Source organism: Hemiscyllium ocellatum, chromosome 17, assembly GCF_020745735.1.
Source record: "Hemiscyllium ocellatum isolate sHemOce1 chromosome 17, sHemOce1.pat.X.cur, whole genome shotgun sequence".
Classification (NCBI taxonomy): Eukaryota; Metazoa; Chordata; class Chondrichthyes; order Orectolobiformes; family Hemiscylliidae; genus Hemiscyllium; species Hemiscyllium ocellatum.
In genome coordinates, this window is record NC_083417.1 from 53,663,072 (window position 1) to 53,682,064 (window position 18,993).

An 18,993-nucleotide genomic window follows, 5' to 3' on the forward strand; every position below is an offset into this window, starting at 1 on the left:
CATTGAAACCTGACAGATGGTTGTCACAATACACATGTATACATACAAGTAGTTAATCACCAGTGAGAGATTTTTCTAATAGGAACTCAGATTCAGGCAAGATTCCACTAGACAAAGACACAGCTATATGAGGTTCATTGGAAAGATATTTAATCCACTTTTCAGTTGAAAACAAGATTTATTCAGAACTAGGTTTCAAGAACGTGTATTTGGTCTTGAGAGAAATTATTAGTCTAGATTGTTTTACCAGATGGTTAGATTCTTAGCAGATCAAGGGAAGAATTCAGAAAAGTATAATTGAAGTGTTTCAAAAACTGAGTCACGTTGATCATTATGGTAAGCCCATAATTGACTCAGTTTCAACTTATCAATTTGTTTCTGCCTGACAGCCAAAGATCCATTGTTCATGTTTGGAGACAGCAAGGTTTACTAGCCCTTTCATTAGTATAATAAGTTTTTTTTTAATGCCCTGATCCAAAACCATTCTTTATTGTTCAGTTTTTGTAGCTCTTTGCTGCCATTCACTGCTGGGAGACACCTGCTTCTGAACTCCCAGCTTCTGACCTGTTGTAGTTATTTTATTTATAGGACTGGCCCACTTAAGTTTCTATCCAATAATAAGCTCCAGACTGTTGATAGTGGAGGTGTGACGATAGTAATGTCACTGAATGCCAAGGGGAAATGTTTAAATGTTCTTGTTTTGATCATAATTGGTGAGATTTTTGGTAGTGGTGAATACCACTCGAATTGCAACTATGTAGTACAGGTGCACAATCCTTTATCAGAAATCGGAAAGGCTCTGAAATCTTTTTCGTGGAGTGTGGAGCGTCATTTTGGCGTGCGAACAGGTGACCCAACTCCACACCCACTCCAACCACATCACTCAGATGTGACGTGGCACCGTGGCCCAGCGGCACAGCACTGGCAGGTGTCAGTTGTGTCTCAGCACTTGTACTATTCACGTGTTCATCTGCTGTTAGGTAATATTTTTTATTTCACCATGAATATGTCATTTATTCCGAATTCCAAAAAACAACTGGCCTCAAGGATTTTAGATAAAGGATTGTGTACCTGGAGGCATGCTGTTTCATGCTGCTAAAATGTTCATGCAACAGGTGAAACTAAATCCTGGAATGAAACCTAAAGCCAGAAGTAAATGTACACCTACAACTTTCCATTGTAGCTTTAAGATTAAAGATCGAAAATTTTTCCTTACAGTCAAACTTTGAAGACAGCCCTCCCTAATAAGAATGAAAAGTACATACAAGAACTAATTGTTGCTGCAACGACCCAACTTGGAGATGAGAAAAAAATTAAATATAATACCTTATTTGAAGAGGTAATGTTTTTAAAAAGAACTATTGTAACTTGACCAATCTTTTAGACAATGAATATCTTGCACATGTTATGTTCAAGAAAATTCAAAGAGGTAGGCTGGTGTCTTTAGACAAGGGTTCTCTCAACATCCAGTTTACAGGGAATATCCTTCCTCCCAAACACCTTAAATTTTTAAACTTCATTGGTGGAATAGGGCTTCCTAACCATTTACCAGGGTCCCAATTGTCCCTTATTATTAAATCTCACATCTTTTGAGCTTTGCCACAAATTATATTCTCGCTGAGTAATGCAGGATAAGTGTTTAACTTTATCAAAATAAAAAGTAGTCTTCTGGAAATATGAGCTATTTTAAGTCCCAATCTGATGCCATTAGTTTTATTCTCAACAATATTTAACCACTGGCATATCTGTCCCTAAGAAACCAGGAAGACTGTAAAAAAGATGGCTTATATATTCCAAGCATCTTTCAACAAGTAGTGTCCTTGCAAGCTTTTGTAAATTTCATAATTTCAAATTTCTCTAACACTAACTCCCATCACATTTGAGTATGTATTCTTATTTATTTTTTGGTGCTCTACAGAATACAGAAGGCACAGCAGGAGCTTTTATTGCATTGCTGCAAACTCAATATACAGCAGAGAAAACTATATACCTCGATGAACTAAGAAAAGCATTGGAAGATAAAGAGTAAGAGACAAACTATTGTTGATGATCTTCCACCAGAATAAGCAAATCTCTATGATGTAGAACACTAATTGAAGTATTCTGTTCATATCAGACTTGACTTTCATGTAGCTACAAATCTCAAGTTATTTCTGCTTTAAAGCAATGCCCATTGTACCTGTAGTATTTTAGGAATATTAAGTAATATTCCTTTTCATCTTGGTAACATAAATTACAAGGTTAAAAGTGCATGATGAAGCTGCTTTTGTTCTTGGGTTTATGAGCAGCAGATTACTGGGAAACAAACTACAGATCTTCTGGCTCTTGCAGTAACTAGAGGGCTCATTAAAAATAGATGAATTTCAAATTTAATCAGAAGTAAAATCTAAATTTTTGTTAGGTGAAGCTTTTTTGCAATAATTCATTTTCCTTTTAGTTATATTTTAAACTGAGATCATACTGCAAATGAAATACAGTTATGATTAGAACTTTGACATTTTTGTATAGCATTCCAGATGGCTCAGTGGTGACAGTGTAATATTTTTGTGTACCTAACTACTCTCAACCACATTATTAAAGCTAATTTGTGTCCCAGCTGAAAAATGAAGCAGCTCAAAGTAGCTCATTAGTATGATCCTTGTGTTGGTATGCACAATATAATCATATTATGACCATGGGGGAAAAAAAAACCATCAGCGTTGACTGACTGTTAATCAGTGCAGAGAAACCATACAGCAGTTGAAAAATAACAGTAGGACATGGGTATTTCCTTCACAATTTGACATCAGACTACTTGCCTATGTAGGTCTGCAATAAATTTTCTCCCGTTCACTGTTAAAACTATTTAGCAAGGATTTGACTGTTGAATCAGTTTATAAAAAGTAAACATGTATTGCTAATATATCTCAATTTGGAGTGAGAAAAGACTCTTGCATGGCAGTTTCTATAATACAACCTTTTTAAGAATTGATTTTTTTTTCTTTCTGCTACTCCATGGCAGACAAGTGATGTTTTGTTGAAGCAAAACCTGAGGATTCCCAGGGACAATGTTGTGAAGCTGTGTAACTAATAGATTGAATGTGAGAGAATCTATTGACATTGTAACCTGAAAAATATTCTCATTTGTAGTTTTTAAGTACTACTTTTTAAAAAGATCGGAAAAATAAATATCTTTCATAAAGGAGGGGGTAGTTGAGGATAAGGAATCTAACAAAGTTGTTGTAGGAAGAATGTGTAGGTTTCAAGGGGATGCAATAAAGATTGACAATATAATTTCCAGGCATCAGTTTTGGTGGATAAACTGGGGAATCTACAATGGTTGTTCTTCGAGAAGAGCTTTGATAAAGATGATCAAAATCATGGCGTGTCCAAATAGTATTCACCAGAGAGGGACATGAGGGATGTTGAGGTTAAGGAAAGGTTTGTACTTTTGAGCAGGTCAACAGGTGAGGCCTCCCTGACTCATTGACTAAGTGAAAAAAAAACGATAAGTAGTAGTATTTCACCAGCGGCCAAGGCCTCCTCACAGTGCCATACTAGAGTCAAGCTCAACAGGGTCTTCTTTTCCCGCTGATTCTGCAAAGCCCATTCCCTTGGCTGTGGTTTCACTAGAAAATAGGTTGGCCCAATGGGCATCATGTTCATCCATTCATGTGTGTCACTAATTAGATGATGAAGCATTTGGCTATTTAAATATGCTCCTGGGAGTGCCTCTTTGGAGTCTTTACATTGCTTATTGATGTGTGTTAAACTCTAGCAATACCCCAGCTCGGAGAGTGAGACCATGCCAATGTTATAGGAGGTACAGTGGGCAATGTCTTGAGGTCATTCCAGTCTCAGCCATAACGATCGTGTAGTAGGGGGCCCTCTACAAAGTGATCAGGGTGTTACAACAAGCATGGAGGAGTGTGAAGTGAACTAAAGGACCCTTCAAAATATAGAAAAGGGGGTCATCGTCTGATGTGTTGCGGGAATTTCTTTCTTGGGAAGTCCATCTGAGAAACTAGATAGCTTTTACGATTTATACCTAAATTTTATAATTTATATTGTTTTTGGGATTTGGTACATTTTTCATCACGCCTGTCTTTGGTGTTCCAGACCCTGGCACCTGGATTAGGCTGGTCATCACTAGCCATTCGGCGAGGCAGCATAATTTCAGCTTCAGATTACCTGTCGCTAAATATTTGAAAGAGTGCAAGCATATCGATAATCTTGAGATTTGTTGTGAGAAGGACTTATACAGCTTAAGGAAGTCCATTAATGTGTTGTTAGGCTCTAACCACTTTCATCTTGCTCCCATAACAAATCTGAAAAATTATAATTCAAGGTCTCCCATCAATTTTTAAATTTCTTGTTCCAAGTGTTGGTATTTGACATTTTTCTATCCATGTCTTCTCTAGTGTCTTACTGTCATTCTCATAGCAGATGGTCACATCAACTACCGCTACTTTAGTATCCCTACTGAAAATTACGTCCGGCTTCCAGAGAACATCAGCTGGACCTATGGGTCTTAGGTCCTTGTACGAAGTCCATCCATATTTGGCGACATACAGGTGTTGCTGGTCTCAGATATTGTGTAGTTTGATTCTCACATTCTTCACAAATGGGTACCAGCCTGAAATATGTGCAAGGATTTCATTAGGAGCTCACTTCTTCTATAAATGTTGAGCTTGTTTGTTCTGTCTTTAGTCAAGATTGACCCGGCTAGGTCTAAGTTGCATCACAACAGCAGTTTATTGATTATTCACGATGAGTTGATCTGGTAGGTCGACTTGATCCATGTACTTGATGTCTTGTCCCCCTTAAAATATGAGATGCAAGCACCCTGACTCTTCAAGGTACTTCACTTTTTAAATTCCCTTTCTCTCCACACAGCATATTGGTTTGTTTGATTTTCTCTGGTTAGTGCTTGGTCTCCACATACATAGATGTCCTCTTGTAGGATGGCCGTGAGGTCTTCCTTTCCCTCATTGCTCCCCATTTGCTTTGTATGAAGTCATCTACTTTCTTGAGGATTTTAAGCTGTTGTGTTCCTCTTATTTCTTTTGGAGTTATCTTCGCCTCTAAACTGGAATGTATCCTTGGACATATCAAGTGCAACCTGATAACTGCCGAAGGGATCTGCACTTCATGTTTGGATATGCCAAGCCCGCTGCTCCTGTTAGCACAGTATAGATTCCCATCTGTGTGGGAGGTGTAAGAATTCTTTCGCTGCCTTGTGGATAATTTGATCAAGTTTAATGAGTAAGTCCTAGCTGAAGTATCGCAGAATCGGGTGGAAGTAGAGCCTGGGGACGATACAAGTCTTTAGTATCTGCATGCGATGGAGAGCCGCTGCTTACAGGTTGTCTACCCCCATTCTTCACGCCTCCTTATGGATCGATTTGGCCTCCCAGGTACTTTTCAGTATCACCTAGGGGGGATGAATGCAATGGGTTCCTTCTGAGTCTTCAATTTGGACAGTCGTTGTATGTGATGGTCTTCATCTTGTATTTGAGGTAGAAGCCTTTGATCTTGGTCATATTGATACTCAGACCTGTGCAGTTACAGAAGTCATGGAGTCTTTTCAGGTTCTGTCCCATCGCGGTGTGAGAGTTGCTTAGAAGGGCTATGTTGATTGTGAACACCTAAGCAAAACAGTTGACTAAGTCTCCCAGGGGTAGAGAAATCCGAGCTAGCTTCCTCCAGGGAGCACACCAGTGGGTCCAGAGCTATATTGAACAAGATTGATGAGTAGGTCGCCCTGCTTGACCCCTCCGATATTAACTGCATTGTTCTTAGTTTTGATCCCTTCAACCACTGTAGTGTAGTTCATATATAAATCTTTAATTAATACTGTGAACTTGTCTGGCAGACACATTCTCCTTAGTGATTTCAAAAGATATTTGTGCCCAACTGAGTAGAACACCAGTGACAGATCAACAACAAACAACTGCAAGTTCTTTTCAGTTGTTCTTTGCTCCCTTAATGATATTCTTGAGTACTGAAATATTCTCATTGCAGCCAGCAAACCCTTCTACCTTGGGTTGATTTCAACTGTCTGTGTTTTTGCCATAATGCTCATAAATAGACAAAGCAGCATTGGACTGATAGTTATTGGATGCCAGTTGTCAACGCCTTTCAGACATTCTTGATCCTCGCACTTCAGAATCAAGACATTTCAACAAGTCTATTATTTTACTTGACTTCAGCCATAGTGAGAAGAGTCTTGGCAATCTTGTTTTATCCTTGTCATGGATGCTCTCTCTTTGAGTCTGTCTCATACCATCTGTTCATGTGGCACTTTATGCAACAATGGCCTTCATTGCATTGCTGACCTCTTCCTCTGTCAGCATCATCAGTAGCCCACTGTCCACTGCACTGCTATATGGTGCGAATTTATTGAGGTCAGCCTTGTTATTTGGACTGGGGAAGCTTACCTCAGAAGCTCCCTTCCATTCATCCGTAGATAATTGACATGAGAGTGCAGTTGGTGCTCCTGCAATCTAACTGGCTAGTTGCTGTCTGTCTGTCTGGTAGAGCAGCTGAGTTGCTCTAAATAATGCATTTGGCTTTGCCCATCTCTTCAAACCAGTATTAACAATCTCCTCCCTGAACTTTCTTCTCGCTTTCTTGCCACCATTTGGGCTCACTTGTTTCTGGGAGATTTCCCTTTGGCCATCAGTATTTCGGTGATACTTTCCATTAGCCCTATGCCCAGGGCCTGACTGTCTGGGTTGTTCTTTGCTTCCAGAAGTTCCTCAGCCTGCGTGGTCGTCCACGCCCCTGTTGGTAGGGATGGATGCCATTGGTCTGATGGTTCTTCCTAGTTGCACTTCAGGTTTCTATGGGCTACTGGACTCTCCTCCTGGTTCTGCTTCTGTGGGGTATTCTACACAAGTATCAGCAGTGATCACTTATATTTCTGCTTGGGTACTTTATAGATGCTTGTGTTTATCTGAGAGTTGTTTTGCAGATTTTGTTGATTGCTTGCTTCTAGCAACTCTTATCTCTAACTCTTTCTTCCTGAGGCCACTTATAGGCTCTCCTCCCTGGCTTACAATTTTGCTGCCATATTTGGAGATGTTTCTCATTGTGTAAGGCCAGATGCCTGTGTCGCACATGCTGACCAAGTCCTCTCTTTATCATGAACCACAGTTCACATTTGCTGCGTTGGAAGTTGCTATTTAGGCTGGGTTGCCCTGTTCCCTTACATGTTCAGTCTCTTGAAATGTGTTAAGGTAGACTTAAGTCCCCAGGGCCAGATGGGATCTATCCCAGGATACTGTAGGAGATATTGGCTCGGGCCTTAACAGATATCTTTGCATCCTCTTTGACCTCAGACGAGGTTGCAGAGGACTGTGAAATAGTCAATGTTTAAGAACATTTAAGAACAGAAACAGACTCTATCGGGTCCTTCGTTCTGACAGCCAGACTACTGCGACCACTAGGACTCATAACAGCACACAAACCAACAGCCACTCTCAGACAACAACTCACCAGGATGAAGGACCCGATACCCAGCATGAGCAAAACCAATGTAGTGTACAAAATCCCATGCAAGGACTGCACAAAACACTACATAGGACAAACAGGAATACAGCTAACGATCCCCATCCATGAACACCAACTAGCCACGAAACGGCACGATCCTTAGTAGCCACACATGCAGATGACAAGCAACATGAATTCGATTGGGACAACTCTACTGTTATAGGACGAGCCAAACAGAGAACAGCCAGGGAATTCCTAGAGGCATGGCACACATCCACAGATTCAATCAATAAGCACATCGACCTGGACCTAATATACCGACCACTACAACGGACAGCTGGAACGGACAACCGGAAGTGGCAGATTCAAACCACTACAAATGCTGAAGGAAAGATCACGGAAGCGCTTCATAGGAGGCTCCCAAGCACTGAGGATGTCACCTAGATAGGGGACGAAACGTCTGCAACATAAATTCCCAGCTTGGCAAACAGAACCACAACAGGAAGACAATTAGCAATGCGCATCCACAAACACCAACCAGATGGCCCTAGTAGCCACACACCAGATGACAAGGACCACAAATTCAACTGGGACAACATAACAATTATAGGACAAGCTAAACAAAGGACAGCCAGAGAATTTCTAGAAGCATGGCACTCATCCACGGACTCCATCAAGAAACACATTGACCTGGTATACCGGCCACTACGACGATCAACTAGAACTGGCAACTGGAACAAAACCAGAAATTCCAGAAGAGACAGTACAGCGCTTCACGGGATGCTCCAAAACACTGAAAATGTCACTTAGACAGCAGACGAAATGTCTGCAAATCAAATTCCATGTTCAGCAAACATACCCACAACTACAGAAACCGGCACCTGAGCTACAAATCTTTACACAAACCTCAAATTACTGTTTTTCATTGACAGTATCATCCTGTGATAAACTTTATTTTTAAAAAATCAAGTCAGCTTCACATTATTCCACTTATATTGGAAAAGAAGAATAATATAAACAAGGGATTTTACTAATAAAACTAGAAAGATGCAATGTTGAATAATGCACTATATCCTGAAGTTCTATTGATATCCAGTACACACAAAATAAACCTGCTCGTTTTTTTTGTAAATATGAAAGTGTTGCTTGATTCTGTTAAAATGTTGATGAACAGCTCAAGGGAGAGTCGAATAAATATCTGGAGATAAATCAATGCATTGAGTTTTTTAAAAATGATCTCCTCCCTAACATTGGCAAAGCTACAGGACATTAAGCTAGGTTTCTATCTTGCAACTTAAGCACTACTTATTTAAATGCAATTACAACAGTGTCTCCTCCAAAGCGAGTACTTCCATTGCAGTCAAACTTGCATACAACCATGTGATGCCCACAAAGATTATGTAATCTGTTAAACTATCGTGACGACAGGAAATAGCTTTTTTTAAAAAAAAATTTTCCTTTCTCCACAGGGAGCTGACAGAAGCTGACCTAAAAAAGGCTTTTCAAACTATCGATCCATCGATAGATCCACAGACTTTGGCCACATATTTAGCTCAAGGTTTCCAAACAACAAAGGAACAACTTGATCAAGCTACTGCTGTGGATACTGACACTGTTTTAGATCGATTACAAGCAAGTGACATAAAGAGAGTAGGACCACGGAAGTAGTCCAAAAGTATATTTCAAATTTGTAAAGAGTTCTGATGAGTACCGCTTTACATATGTTAATATTTTTTAAAGTAAACTACATTATGGGTGTGTTTGAATTGAGTCTAATTTTTCAAAATTAAATAACATAGTACTGACTTCTTGTTCTTTTTGGAACTCCATAGCTAAACTCTATTTGTAAGGTCATTAATAGAAAAGTGCTAAAATTGATATGAGCATCCTTTTTAAATGTATTAGTAGGTACTTTTTAAAAAACATTAATTCATGGTATGTGGGCTTCTCATGCTGAGCTAGCATTTATTCCCCATCTCTAATTGCCCATGTTGTGGTGGTGAACTGCATTAATACTCCCACAATTCTGGTCATACAGCACTTTAATAAAACTTATTTTTAAAAGCTTACATCTAAAGGACATGCTGAATGAGTTGTTAACACAAGTTTGGTAGTTTCTATAATATAATGAATGCAAATACTGTAAGACAAGCAGCTCCAATATTACAAAAAATTTATTCTTCAGAGACTTCTCTTCTGAGATGACTATCATTTTACTGAATCTCAAGACAGCAACTTACACGTCCCTGAGTATTGCAACTGTCTACTAACTTATCTAAGTGACCATTTTTCATGAATAAGTCTTGACAGTCAAGACAGTCATAAAAATGTTTGTTGATGTTTTGACTGACCTCATTCGTGATGATATTCCCTTTCCCAGTTCAGAATTTGTACTTCCACTGGATAAAATGGGTCAACTCAGCAACATCAAAAATTGCTGTCTGATTGATTTATAATACCATATTCTGTAATTTTCAATGCTACAACGAACAGGTCTCAGATTTGTCTCAAACTGAAAAAGTAGCACAAAGCCCTTGTTAAGTCTCAAGAGAACAGAACACAAAAACCCTGCTACTGCAAATGCTCGCTCTTGTTTACAACAAATTCAAATCAATCAGCTAGATTTCAAATTTGTAAGGAGTAATAAAAAAAATATAATTTCAGAGGTTTCACAACGGGCAAAGAGTTTTTTTGAGATTCAGTTTAAAAGTTGACATCTTTATTGTGCATTTTACAGAATTATTAACATTATAATTAATCAAAAGACTGAAATCTTCCATAGCATGTGAAAAAGAAACAAACACGAGCTTGATCAGATGTACAGATTATTACAGTGCATTCTAGGAATAATGGAATACAATGGACAGGTCAAGGAATCACAACTGACATTTGCAGAAGTAGAATACCTTAACTCAAATGACAATCAAAATTAACTTTGTTATTTGCTTAGTTAAATTTACCATGTTTTCTTGGTTTACTATCTGAAGTTACACAGGAACTTCTAATGGACTTGAGCAGTTATTGGGTGAGGTACGAGTAATGAGAAATCAAATATTACTCAAGTAGGAGGGTTAAATAAATTGTAATTAAAGTTTTGTTGTTGTAGGAGATGCACACTTTTCTTAACTAATTATACAACATTTTTATCTAAAATGTACAACATGTTCTCAAATTTTGGTCATGCCAAGTCAGGAACAGCAGACCCAAATCTAGAGGTGAAGATTTTCTATTTTAAGACTGTCTACATTTATTACAAGGAAGTAATATTTTAATACAAAACACTTTTTAAGAGTGCAAAAGTACTGATGAGAAAAATTGCTTTGTGGTGTAAGTTAAATATGTATAATTATAGTAAAATATATTTTAACTTTAAACATATATTTTGAATCAAGCTCTCCACATTTTAATTTTATATGGATAGTTTCAACCTGCTGCTTAGTAAATATAAGTCCAGAGTACAATTTGCCAATTTTACATGAAGTTGTGCATGTTACTTAGGAGAAAAATTCACATTGGTGATGTAGGGAGTTGGGATTAATACATATTATTTGGCTAATTAGTGAGAAGATTACTTTGTAGATTATTGCAAAATATCCAACCTCGGAGTACATACATTACCACTCACTGCTTTGAAAACATTCCTCATGTTCCTTCTGCATTTCACCAAAAACCTTAAATCTTAGTGCTTGACCAATCATCAGATAAATCGGAATTTTGTTTTATTAACATTATGATTAAATGATTGAAATGTATGGTAGAGATATATCTAAACCAATCTCATAAGCTCCAAGCAGGAAAGCACCAACTTCTCCTCCTTGATCTTACAGCTAAACTTCCTTACCCTTGGGACCATTCTGGTAAATTTTCTTACCTGCTCAACAACTTCATATTCTTCCTCAAGTCTGATGTCCAGAACTTTGTAAAGGTTCAGCTTTTGTACTCAATACCACTACTTATGAAGTCCAAGATACCATCTGCTTTGTAAACTGCTCTCTCTCTCTCTCATTATGATTTTGCCACCTTTAAGGATGTCTGTCTACTAAAAACCCCAGGCTTTTTTTCATGTGCACTTTTAAAACTCTGCCAATAAGTCCATGTTTATACCTATCCCTTCTGCCAAAATGCACCACTTCACTTCTATAAAATTCCAGCTGCTGTTTTTCTATCCAAAATCTTGATCTTTTCTCCGAGCAGTGTTTTTTTTCCTGATTTTATCAATCATGGTATTTTGTCAATTGCTTTAAGATCCGTACAGACAATATCCATTGAATTCCCTTCAAATTTTTCTGTTACTTTATCATTAAAAATTAATTATTTAGTCAATAACATTTGCTTTAATGTTGATAGGATCCATGGATTAAATGTAATGCTAATACAGCATGGTTTCCTCAGCAGAGAGACCCTACAAATCAGAGCTCATGGAAGTCTATAAGAACGGCTATAAATTTTTACATTAGGGACTTCATTAAAAGAGAAATATCTCCACTTACATAGAGCTCTAATTTCTGGTCTGGCAAGTAAGAGCAATAGATTTGATGAGACACTCTACGTATGTGGTTGTTACTTATTGGGAATTATCTTACTCCCACTGACAGCCATTGGAATTAGTTTTTCTCTGCATTCCATAGATAGGTGGCGTTCTATCAGTATATTCAAGGGCATCTTTGCAGTCACAAATCCTTGCCTAAGAAACAGAAACAAAATAATTCAAAAATAGATTTAACATATAGATCTGTTTTTTTTAAAAATCCAATCCACTTGCAATGTCCTTTTTTAAACATAAGGAACGTGCATTTCTTAAATTTATTGTTCACATTATAACTTTACAAAACACATTCTCAGCAATCTTGTGTGCACCCGCATAAAAAATATAGCTGATTTATGTAGTGCCATTCATGATGTCAAGACAAACAAAAGTGTTTTACAATCAATGAAGCCTTCTTTTAAGAGATCAGTAGTCCAGAACTTCAGTATTGTTGAAGCTTTTTGTTTCATACTCAGCAAGTTAACTCACAAGGAATAACACTAAGAGAAAACAACATTTATACCATATGAAAGGAATTAGGATGGTCAGTTTGGCTCAGAGCATGGTGCACTGGCCTGTACTGGAAGTTAAATAAACAGGACTCTGTTCTTTGCTGACAGAAAAATATGCATACACACAACTGTTGTTTCAAGTCAACGAAATAAGTCAGAGCATTCTCCTGATAAGAGAAAAAATATTCGACAAAATCTTTTTTCCAGTAATATTTGAGCGATTTTAATTTTATATTAGGATATAGGCATGGGACATCGCAGAGAGCAGTTAAGTGTCAATCACATAGTTTTGCGTCCAAAATAACATTTAAACCAAACCAAGTAAAGATAATTGCTTGCTTCTTTAATTATCAGTCAATCAGCTGGGTGTTTAAAACAATTGATGACAGTTTCTATAATGTTGACATTGCATGGAACACAATACAGCATGGAAACAAATCCTTCAGTCCAACCAGTCCATACTAAACATAATTCCAAACTAAACTAATACCACCTGCCTGCTCCTGGCCCATATCCCTCCAAACCTTTCCCATTCATGTATCCTTTTTAAATGTTGTAATTGTGCCCGAATCCATCACTTCGTCAGGAAATTAATTCCACATGCGAAATACCCTCTAAGTAAAAAAAAATTACTTCTTTTTAGATCTCTCTCTCCTATCACCTTAAAAATGTGCACTTCTCATCTTGAAATTCCCCATCTGAGGGAAAAGACAACTACTATCTATACCCATTATTTTATAAACTACTTTCAGATTGCTTCTCAATCTTCCACACTCCAGTGAAATAAGTCCCAGCCTATCCAGCCTTTCTTTAAAATCAAACCTTCCATACCCAGCAACATTCTGGTAAATCTCTTGAGTCCTCTCCAGCTTGATAATATTCTTCCATGAAACAAATTTTCGATTCCAAATTTTAAAAAAATAATTAATTGAATTTAAGTCCCATCAGAAACGACAGTGGAAGTGGAGTCTCCAAAATATTAGCCTGGACTCTTGATTGCTAGTTAATTTACATTACTGTGAGGCTAGTGTTACCCCCCACCCCCCGTTAAATATATTTTGAATATTGTGTCTTTGTGACTATGTATACAGAGAATAATAATCAAAGTCATAGAATACCTATAGCAATGAAAGGAGGCCATTGGGTCCACACTGACTCTCTGAATAGCATCTCACCTTCCCAGTACCCTATCCCTGTAACCCTGCATTTCCCTTGGCTAATCCACCTAACCTACACATCGCTGGGCACTATGGGCAATGTTAATATAGCCAGTTCACCTAACTTGCACATCTTTGGAAGGAAATCACAGCACCCAGCAGAAACGGGGAACATATGCAAACTCCACACAGCTAGCCGCCCAAGGGTGGAATCAAACCCAAATCTCTGGGCATTGTGAGGCAGCAGTGCTAACCACTGAGACACCGTACCACCCAAGATAATCATCCATGTTACCTTTGAAAGTCATACAGATTATGAACAGCAGTCTTACTGTCAAACAGCTACATAATTATTGAAGCCTATATGCCATACTAAACAGGTGTGTTCATATTATTTTCCCCATGAAACCACTTTAGTAGCTAATGGCAGTCTAGTCTTGGTCTCTGGCACAAAGCTGACTTGTTGCTATTATCCAGAAGGAAAAAATGGTGAGATAACAATTTTACATGGTTGCTGAAAACCATAAAAAAATTAATTGATGTTGCAAATAATGCTACTGTTCTTCTGTAAAATAATCCTTAACAACTCTTTGCTCACTCTCTCAGCAGAGCAGGTAAGGGCTGTTTGGCAGTGGCTGCTTGAAGGCTCGGTGACGTTTGTTTAACGGTTTAAATTTGAAAGTTTTTTTTAAAAAGCGCGGAGCGGACCCGGAAGCTGGTGTAGCGCAAGCTTACCTGGATAAGTTGTTTTTTCCTATAAAGGCGTGCAGGAGGGTGCCTGTAAACAGGAAGGTGGCTTGAAGTGTGTATACTTCAATGCGAGAAGTATATGAAATAAGGTAGGTGAACTTGCAGCGTGGGTTGGTACCTGGGATTTCGATGTTGTGGCTATTACAGAGACATGGGTAGAACAGGGACAGGATTGGCTGTTGCAGGTTCCAGGGTTTAAATGTTTTAGTGGGGTCAGAGGTTTGGGTAAAAGAGGGGGAGGTATGGCATTGCTTGTCAAAGATAGTATTACAGCAGTGGAAAGGACGATGTATGAAGACTCACCATCTGAGGTAGTTTGGGCAGAGCTTAGAAATAGGAAAGGTGAGGTCACCCTGTTAGGAGTTTTCTACAGGCCTCCTAATAGTTCTGGAGACATAGAAGAAAGGATTGCGATGATGATTCAGGAGAAGAGTGAAAGTAATAGGGTGGTTGTTATGGGGGACTTTAACTTTCCAGATATTGACTGGGAAAGCTATAGCTCGAGTACTTTAGATGGGTCGGTGTTTGTCCAATGTGTGCAGGAGGGTTTCCTGACACAATATGTAGACAGGCCAACAAGAGGTGAGGTCATACTGGATTTGGTTCTGGGTAACAAATCAGGCCAGGTGTTAGAACTGGAGGTAGGTGAGCACTTTGGGGACAGTGACCACAATTCGGTGACTTTTACTCTAGTGATGGAGAGGGATAAGTGTGCACTGAAGGGCAAGAGTTATAGCTGGGGGCAGGGAAATTATGATGCGGTGAGGCATGACTTAGGATGCGTGGCCTGGAAAAGTAGGCTTCAAGGGAAGGGTGCAATCGATATGTGGAGCCTGTTCAAGGAGCAACTATTGAGTGTCCTTGATAAGTATGTACCTGTCAGGCAGGGAGGAAAGGGTTGTGTGAGGGAGCCGTGGTTTAATAAGGAATTGGAATCCCTTGTTAAAGGGAAGAGGGCAGCCTATGTAAAGATGAGGCGTGAAGGTTCAATTGGGGCGATTGAGAATTATAAGGTAGCCAGGAAGGATCTAAAGAGAGAGCTAAGAGCAGCAAGGAGGGGACATGAAAAGTCCTTGGTTGGTAGGATTAGGGAAAACCCAAAGGCTTTCTATAGGTATGTCAGGAATAAAAGAATGACTAGGGTAGGAATAGGTCTAGTCAAGGATAGTAGTGGGAAGTTACGTGTGGAGGTTCAAGAAATTGGGGAGACACTGAATGAATACTTTTCGTCAGTATTCACTCAGGAACAGGACATTGTTGCCGGTGTGAATATTGAGTCACAATTAATTAGAATGGATGGCTTTGAAGTATGTAGGGAAGAGTTGTTGGAAATTCTGGAAAGGGTGAAAATAGATAAGTCCGCTGGGCATGATGGCATTTATCCTAGGATTCTCTGGGAAGGAAGGGAGGAGATTGCAAAGCCATTGGCCTTGATTTTTATGTCCTCGTTGTCTACAGGAATAGTGCCAGAAGACTGGAGGATAGCAAATGTGGTTCCCTTGTTCAAGAAGGGGAGTAGCGATAACCCTAGTAACTATAGGCCGGTGAGTCTCACTTCAGTTGTGGGCAAAGTCTTAGAGAGAATTGTAAGCGATAGGATTTATGAACATCTGGATAGGAATAATGTGATCAAGAATAGTCAGCATGGTTTTGTGAAGGGCAGGTCACGCCTCACAAACCTTACTGAATTCTTTGAGAAGATGACTAAGGAGATGGACGAGGGTAAAGCGGTAGATGTGGTGTATATGGATTTTAGTAAGGCGTTTGATAAGGTTCCCCATGGTAGGCTACTGCAAAAAATACGGAGGTATGCCATTGAGGGGGAGTTGGAGGTTTGGATTAGGAATTGGCTGGCTGGAAGAAGACAGAGGGTAGTAGTTGATGGTAAAGGTTCATCTTGGAGTGCAGTTACCAGCGGTGTTCCGCAAGGATCTGTTTTGGGACCATTGCTGTTTGTCATTTTTATAAATGACCTGGAGGAGGGGCTAGAAGGTTGGGTGAGCAAGTTTGCGGATGATATGAAAGTCGGTGGAGTTGTTGACAGTGAGGAAGGATGTGGCAGGTTACAGCGAGATATAGATAAGCTGCAGAGCTGGGCAGAAAGTGGCAAATGGAGTTCAATGTAGGTAAGTGTGAAGTGATTCACTTTGGTAAGAGTAACAAGAAGATGGGGTACTGGGCTAATGGTCGGATACTTGGGTAGTGTGGATAAGCAGAGGGATCTTGGTGCAGAGGAGGTTTACCAGAATGTTGCCTGGTATGGTAGGAAGATCGTACGAGGAAAGGCTGAGGCACTTGGGGCTGTTTTCATTGGAGAAAAGAAGGTTTAGGGGTGACTTGATAGAGGTGTACAAGATGATTAGGGCTTTAGATAGGGTTGACCATGAGAACCTTTTTCCACGTATGGAGTCAGATATTACGAGGGGGCATAGCTTTAAATTAAGGGCGGTAGGTACAGGACAGATGTTAGGGGTAGATTCTTTACTCAGCGAGTCGTGAGTTCATGGAATACCCTGCCAATAACAGTGGTGGACTCTCCCTCTTTATGGCCATTGGATAGGCATATGGAGGATAGTGGGGTAGTGTAGGTTAGGTGGGCTTGGATCGGCGCAACATCAAGGGCCGAAGGGCCTGTACTGCACTGTATTGTTCTATGTTCTAACCCTGTCAAGACCAGTATATATGGCTTGAAAAATAGTTAAGTTTATTGCCAACTAAAATTGTATTGGATACATGTCAAAATTTGGTGAACTTACTGTTTGTGACTTTATTCAAAACTCACCTTTTCATTAGAAGTTCCAAATCTTCTTTTTCAATAGTTCTTCTTTTAGCATGTTTGGTATAAACATCAACATCATCACAAAGCTGTTTGAAATATAATTCCAAGCTGTAAAAAGAAAACATTTCTAATATCCACAATAGACATGGAACTATATTTCTCATGTGGTCTTACCATTCCTATTATATCGATTGCAGATAACACCATCTCTGATCACTGCTTCCAGTGACATAATTGGAAAGTACAATGTTCACCCAGATATTAATATCACCTAACATTACTTCACCATGACCTCTCTTTCTTCCTGATATCCAGTACTAGATAAACAGAAATTGGGAATTTTGAAGCCATTTGTCTTCAGTTTTCAACACAAACTCCACTCCCTAGCCACCAGCTCTTCTGTCCCTGTCATTTCTGACCCCAAGATGCACTTTCAAATACATATCTATTCCATACCATGACTAAGACTGCCGTTTCCATCTCTATACCTTTACTCAACTCTATCCAAATACCGAGCCAAAGTAGTTCAGAGTCACATTTTGTTTTGTAGTGCTTTGGGACATTTTATTAAAGAGACCTCTCTTGTGGCACAGCAGTAGTGTCCCTACCCCTGGACCAGGGGACATATAGTAACATTTCTAAACAGATTGATTACAAAAATAGGCGATGTATTACTTGCTGTTGTTTGTGCCCCAATTTTGAAATTTTTAGAATTATTATTTCAAAGTTTTATAACACAAAATGATTTGCTTTAATAATTAGCATTGTAAAACTGCAACTTACCATTGTTCAACTACTGTAAATGTTTCTTTCTTCACTCTCATTTTGGCATAGTGAGTAAAAACAGACTTTACAAAGCTGCTTGGCAAACTGGTTTTCTTTCTTGCTTTGGGTGTTTTTTTGGGATTCTGCCTTACTTTTACAAGTGGTTTGTGTGCTCTGTTGATCAATATATACAATACTTAATGTTGGTACAAGCAACTGGTTTTACATTATATGACAGGTTTATAACCAACTAGCGCTTGGAAACTAGATTTCAAAATCCAGTGATGTTTTTGATCAGTACAGATCATTCAGTTGATTTCAGTGTCACCAATCACTCCTGTAACAGTGTCCTCAAATTCAGCTGTTACAGGAGCTGTAATACAAATTCATACGAATACAACACTTCCAACATATTAGACTCAAGTGTTACTGCAATACCTTCATAAATCTCATTCTCTCAAGCTGCTACAATTTGCAATAAATACTAGTCCTCTATTCACGTCATTTGAATCCAATTTGTGTTTTCAGAAGCAGGTTGTGCTATGGTGACTAATCCCTTATCACCTGAATAGCATTATTTTAATAAATGAATGAATTTCTATAATTTAATCCAAAGTATATTTGCCATGTTGTGGAATTCTGATTATTTGCTTGAAATGAATTTTCAGTGCATGATGTTAACATCAAGTTAAATGTAGTTTGCAAAATAATAAATCCACATCATATTCTGGGAATTGAAATTGAACCCTCATGAACTAACGTAAGTGACACTTGCTGCTTGCTATACGATCTTGAGCTAATGGAGGTTGATTGCAACACACTTCAACATTTACAAATAATATGCTGCAATACTTTGCGTGATACGAGACTTTTTGGCACATATTTTAATCTAATAATCTGCAACATGACATTTTCCCATCAGCCAGACGTTTCAAGTTTGTGACAGTACCACAACCTACTTTCAATGTTTATTGTATCCCAGCCAATACCTATGCCTCAAATTACGTAAGTGAAATAGATTTCTGGAGCATT

General features: G+C 38.8%; 2 protein-coding genes across 9 annotated transcripts in view; one reads left to right on the forward strand and one right to left on the reverse strand.

The window, feature by feature from the left end:
* tsnaxip1 (translin-associated factor X interacting protein 1) overlaps window positions 1-9,316 on the forward strand; it is a 58,166-nt gene extending 48,850 nt beyond the window's left edge. For 5 of the 8 annotated variants that reach the window (XM_060837752.1, XM_060837754.1, XM_060837746.1 and 2 more), the window contains 3 exons: window positions 1,219-1,339; window positions 1,919-2,025; window positions 8,943-9,316. In XM_060837752.1, coding sequence (XP_060693735.1) covers window positions 1,219-1,339; window positions 1,919-2,025; window positions 8,943-9,141 — 427 coding nt within the window. In that variant the 3' untranslated portion in view covers window positions 9,142-9,316. The remainder of the gene's footprint in view (window positions 1-1,218; window positions 1,340-1,918; window positions 2,026-8,942) is intronic. The other 3 variants (XM_060837751.1, XM_060837753.1, XM_060837749.1) reach the window with 3 other exon arrangements.
* Window positions 9,317-10,258: 942 nt separating this feature from the next.
* Window positions 10,259-18,993, reverse strand: part of cenpt (centromere protein T) — a 64,040-nt gene continuing 55,305 nt past the window's right edge. Inside the window, exons 14-16 of the mRNA XM_060837755.1 lie at window positions 17,980-18,135; window positions 17,200-17,304; window positions 10,259-12,157 (exon numbers count right to left, since the gene is read on the reverse strand). Coding sequence (XP_060693738.1) covers window positions 12,034-12,157; window positions 17,200-17,304; window positions 17,980-18,135 — 385 coding nt within the window. The 3' untranslated portion in view covers window positions 10,259-12,033. The remainder of the gene's footprint in view (window positions 12,158-17,199; window positions 17,305-17,979; window positions 18,136-18,993) is intronic.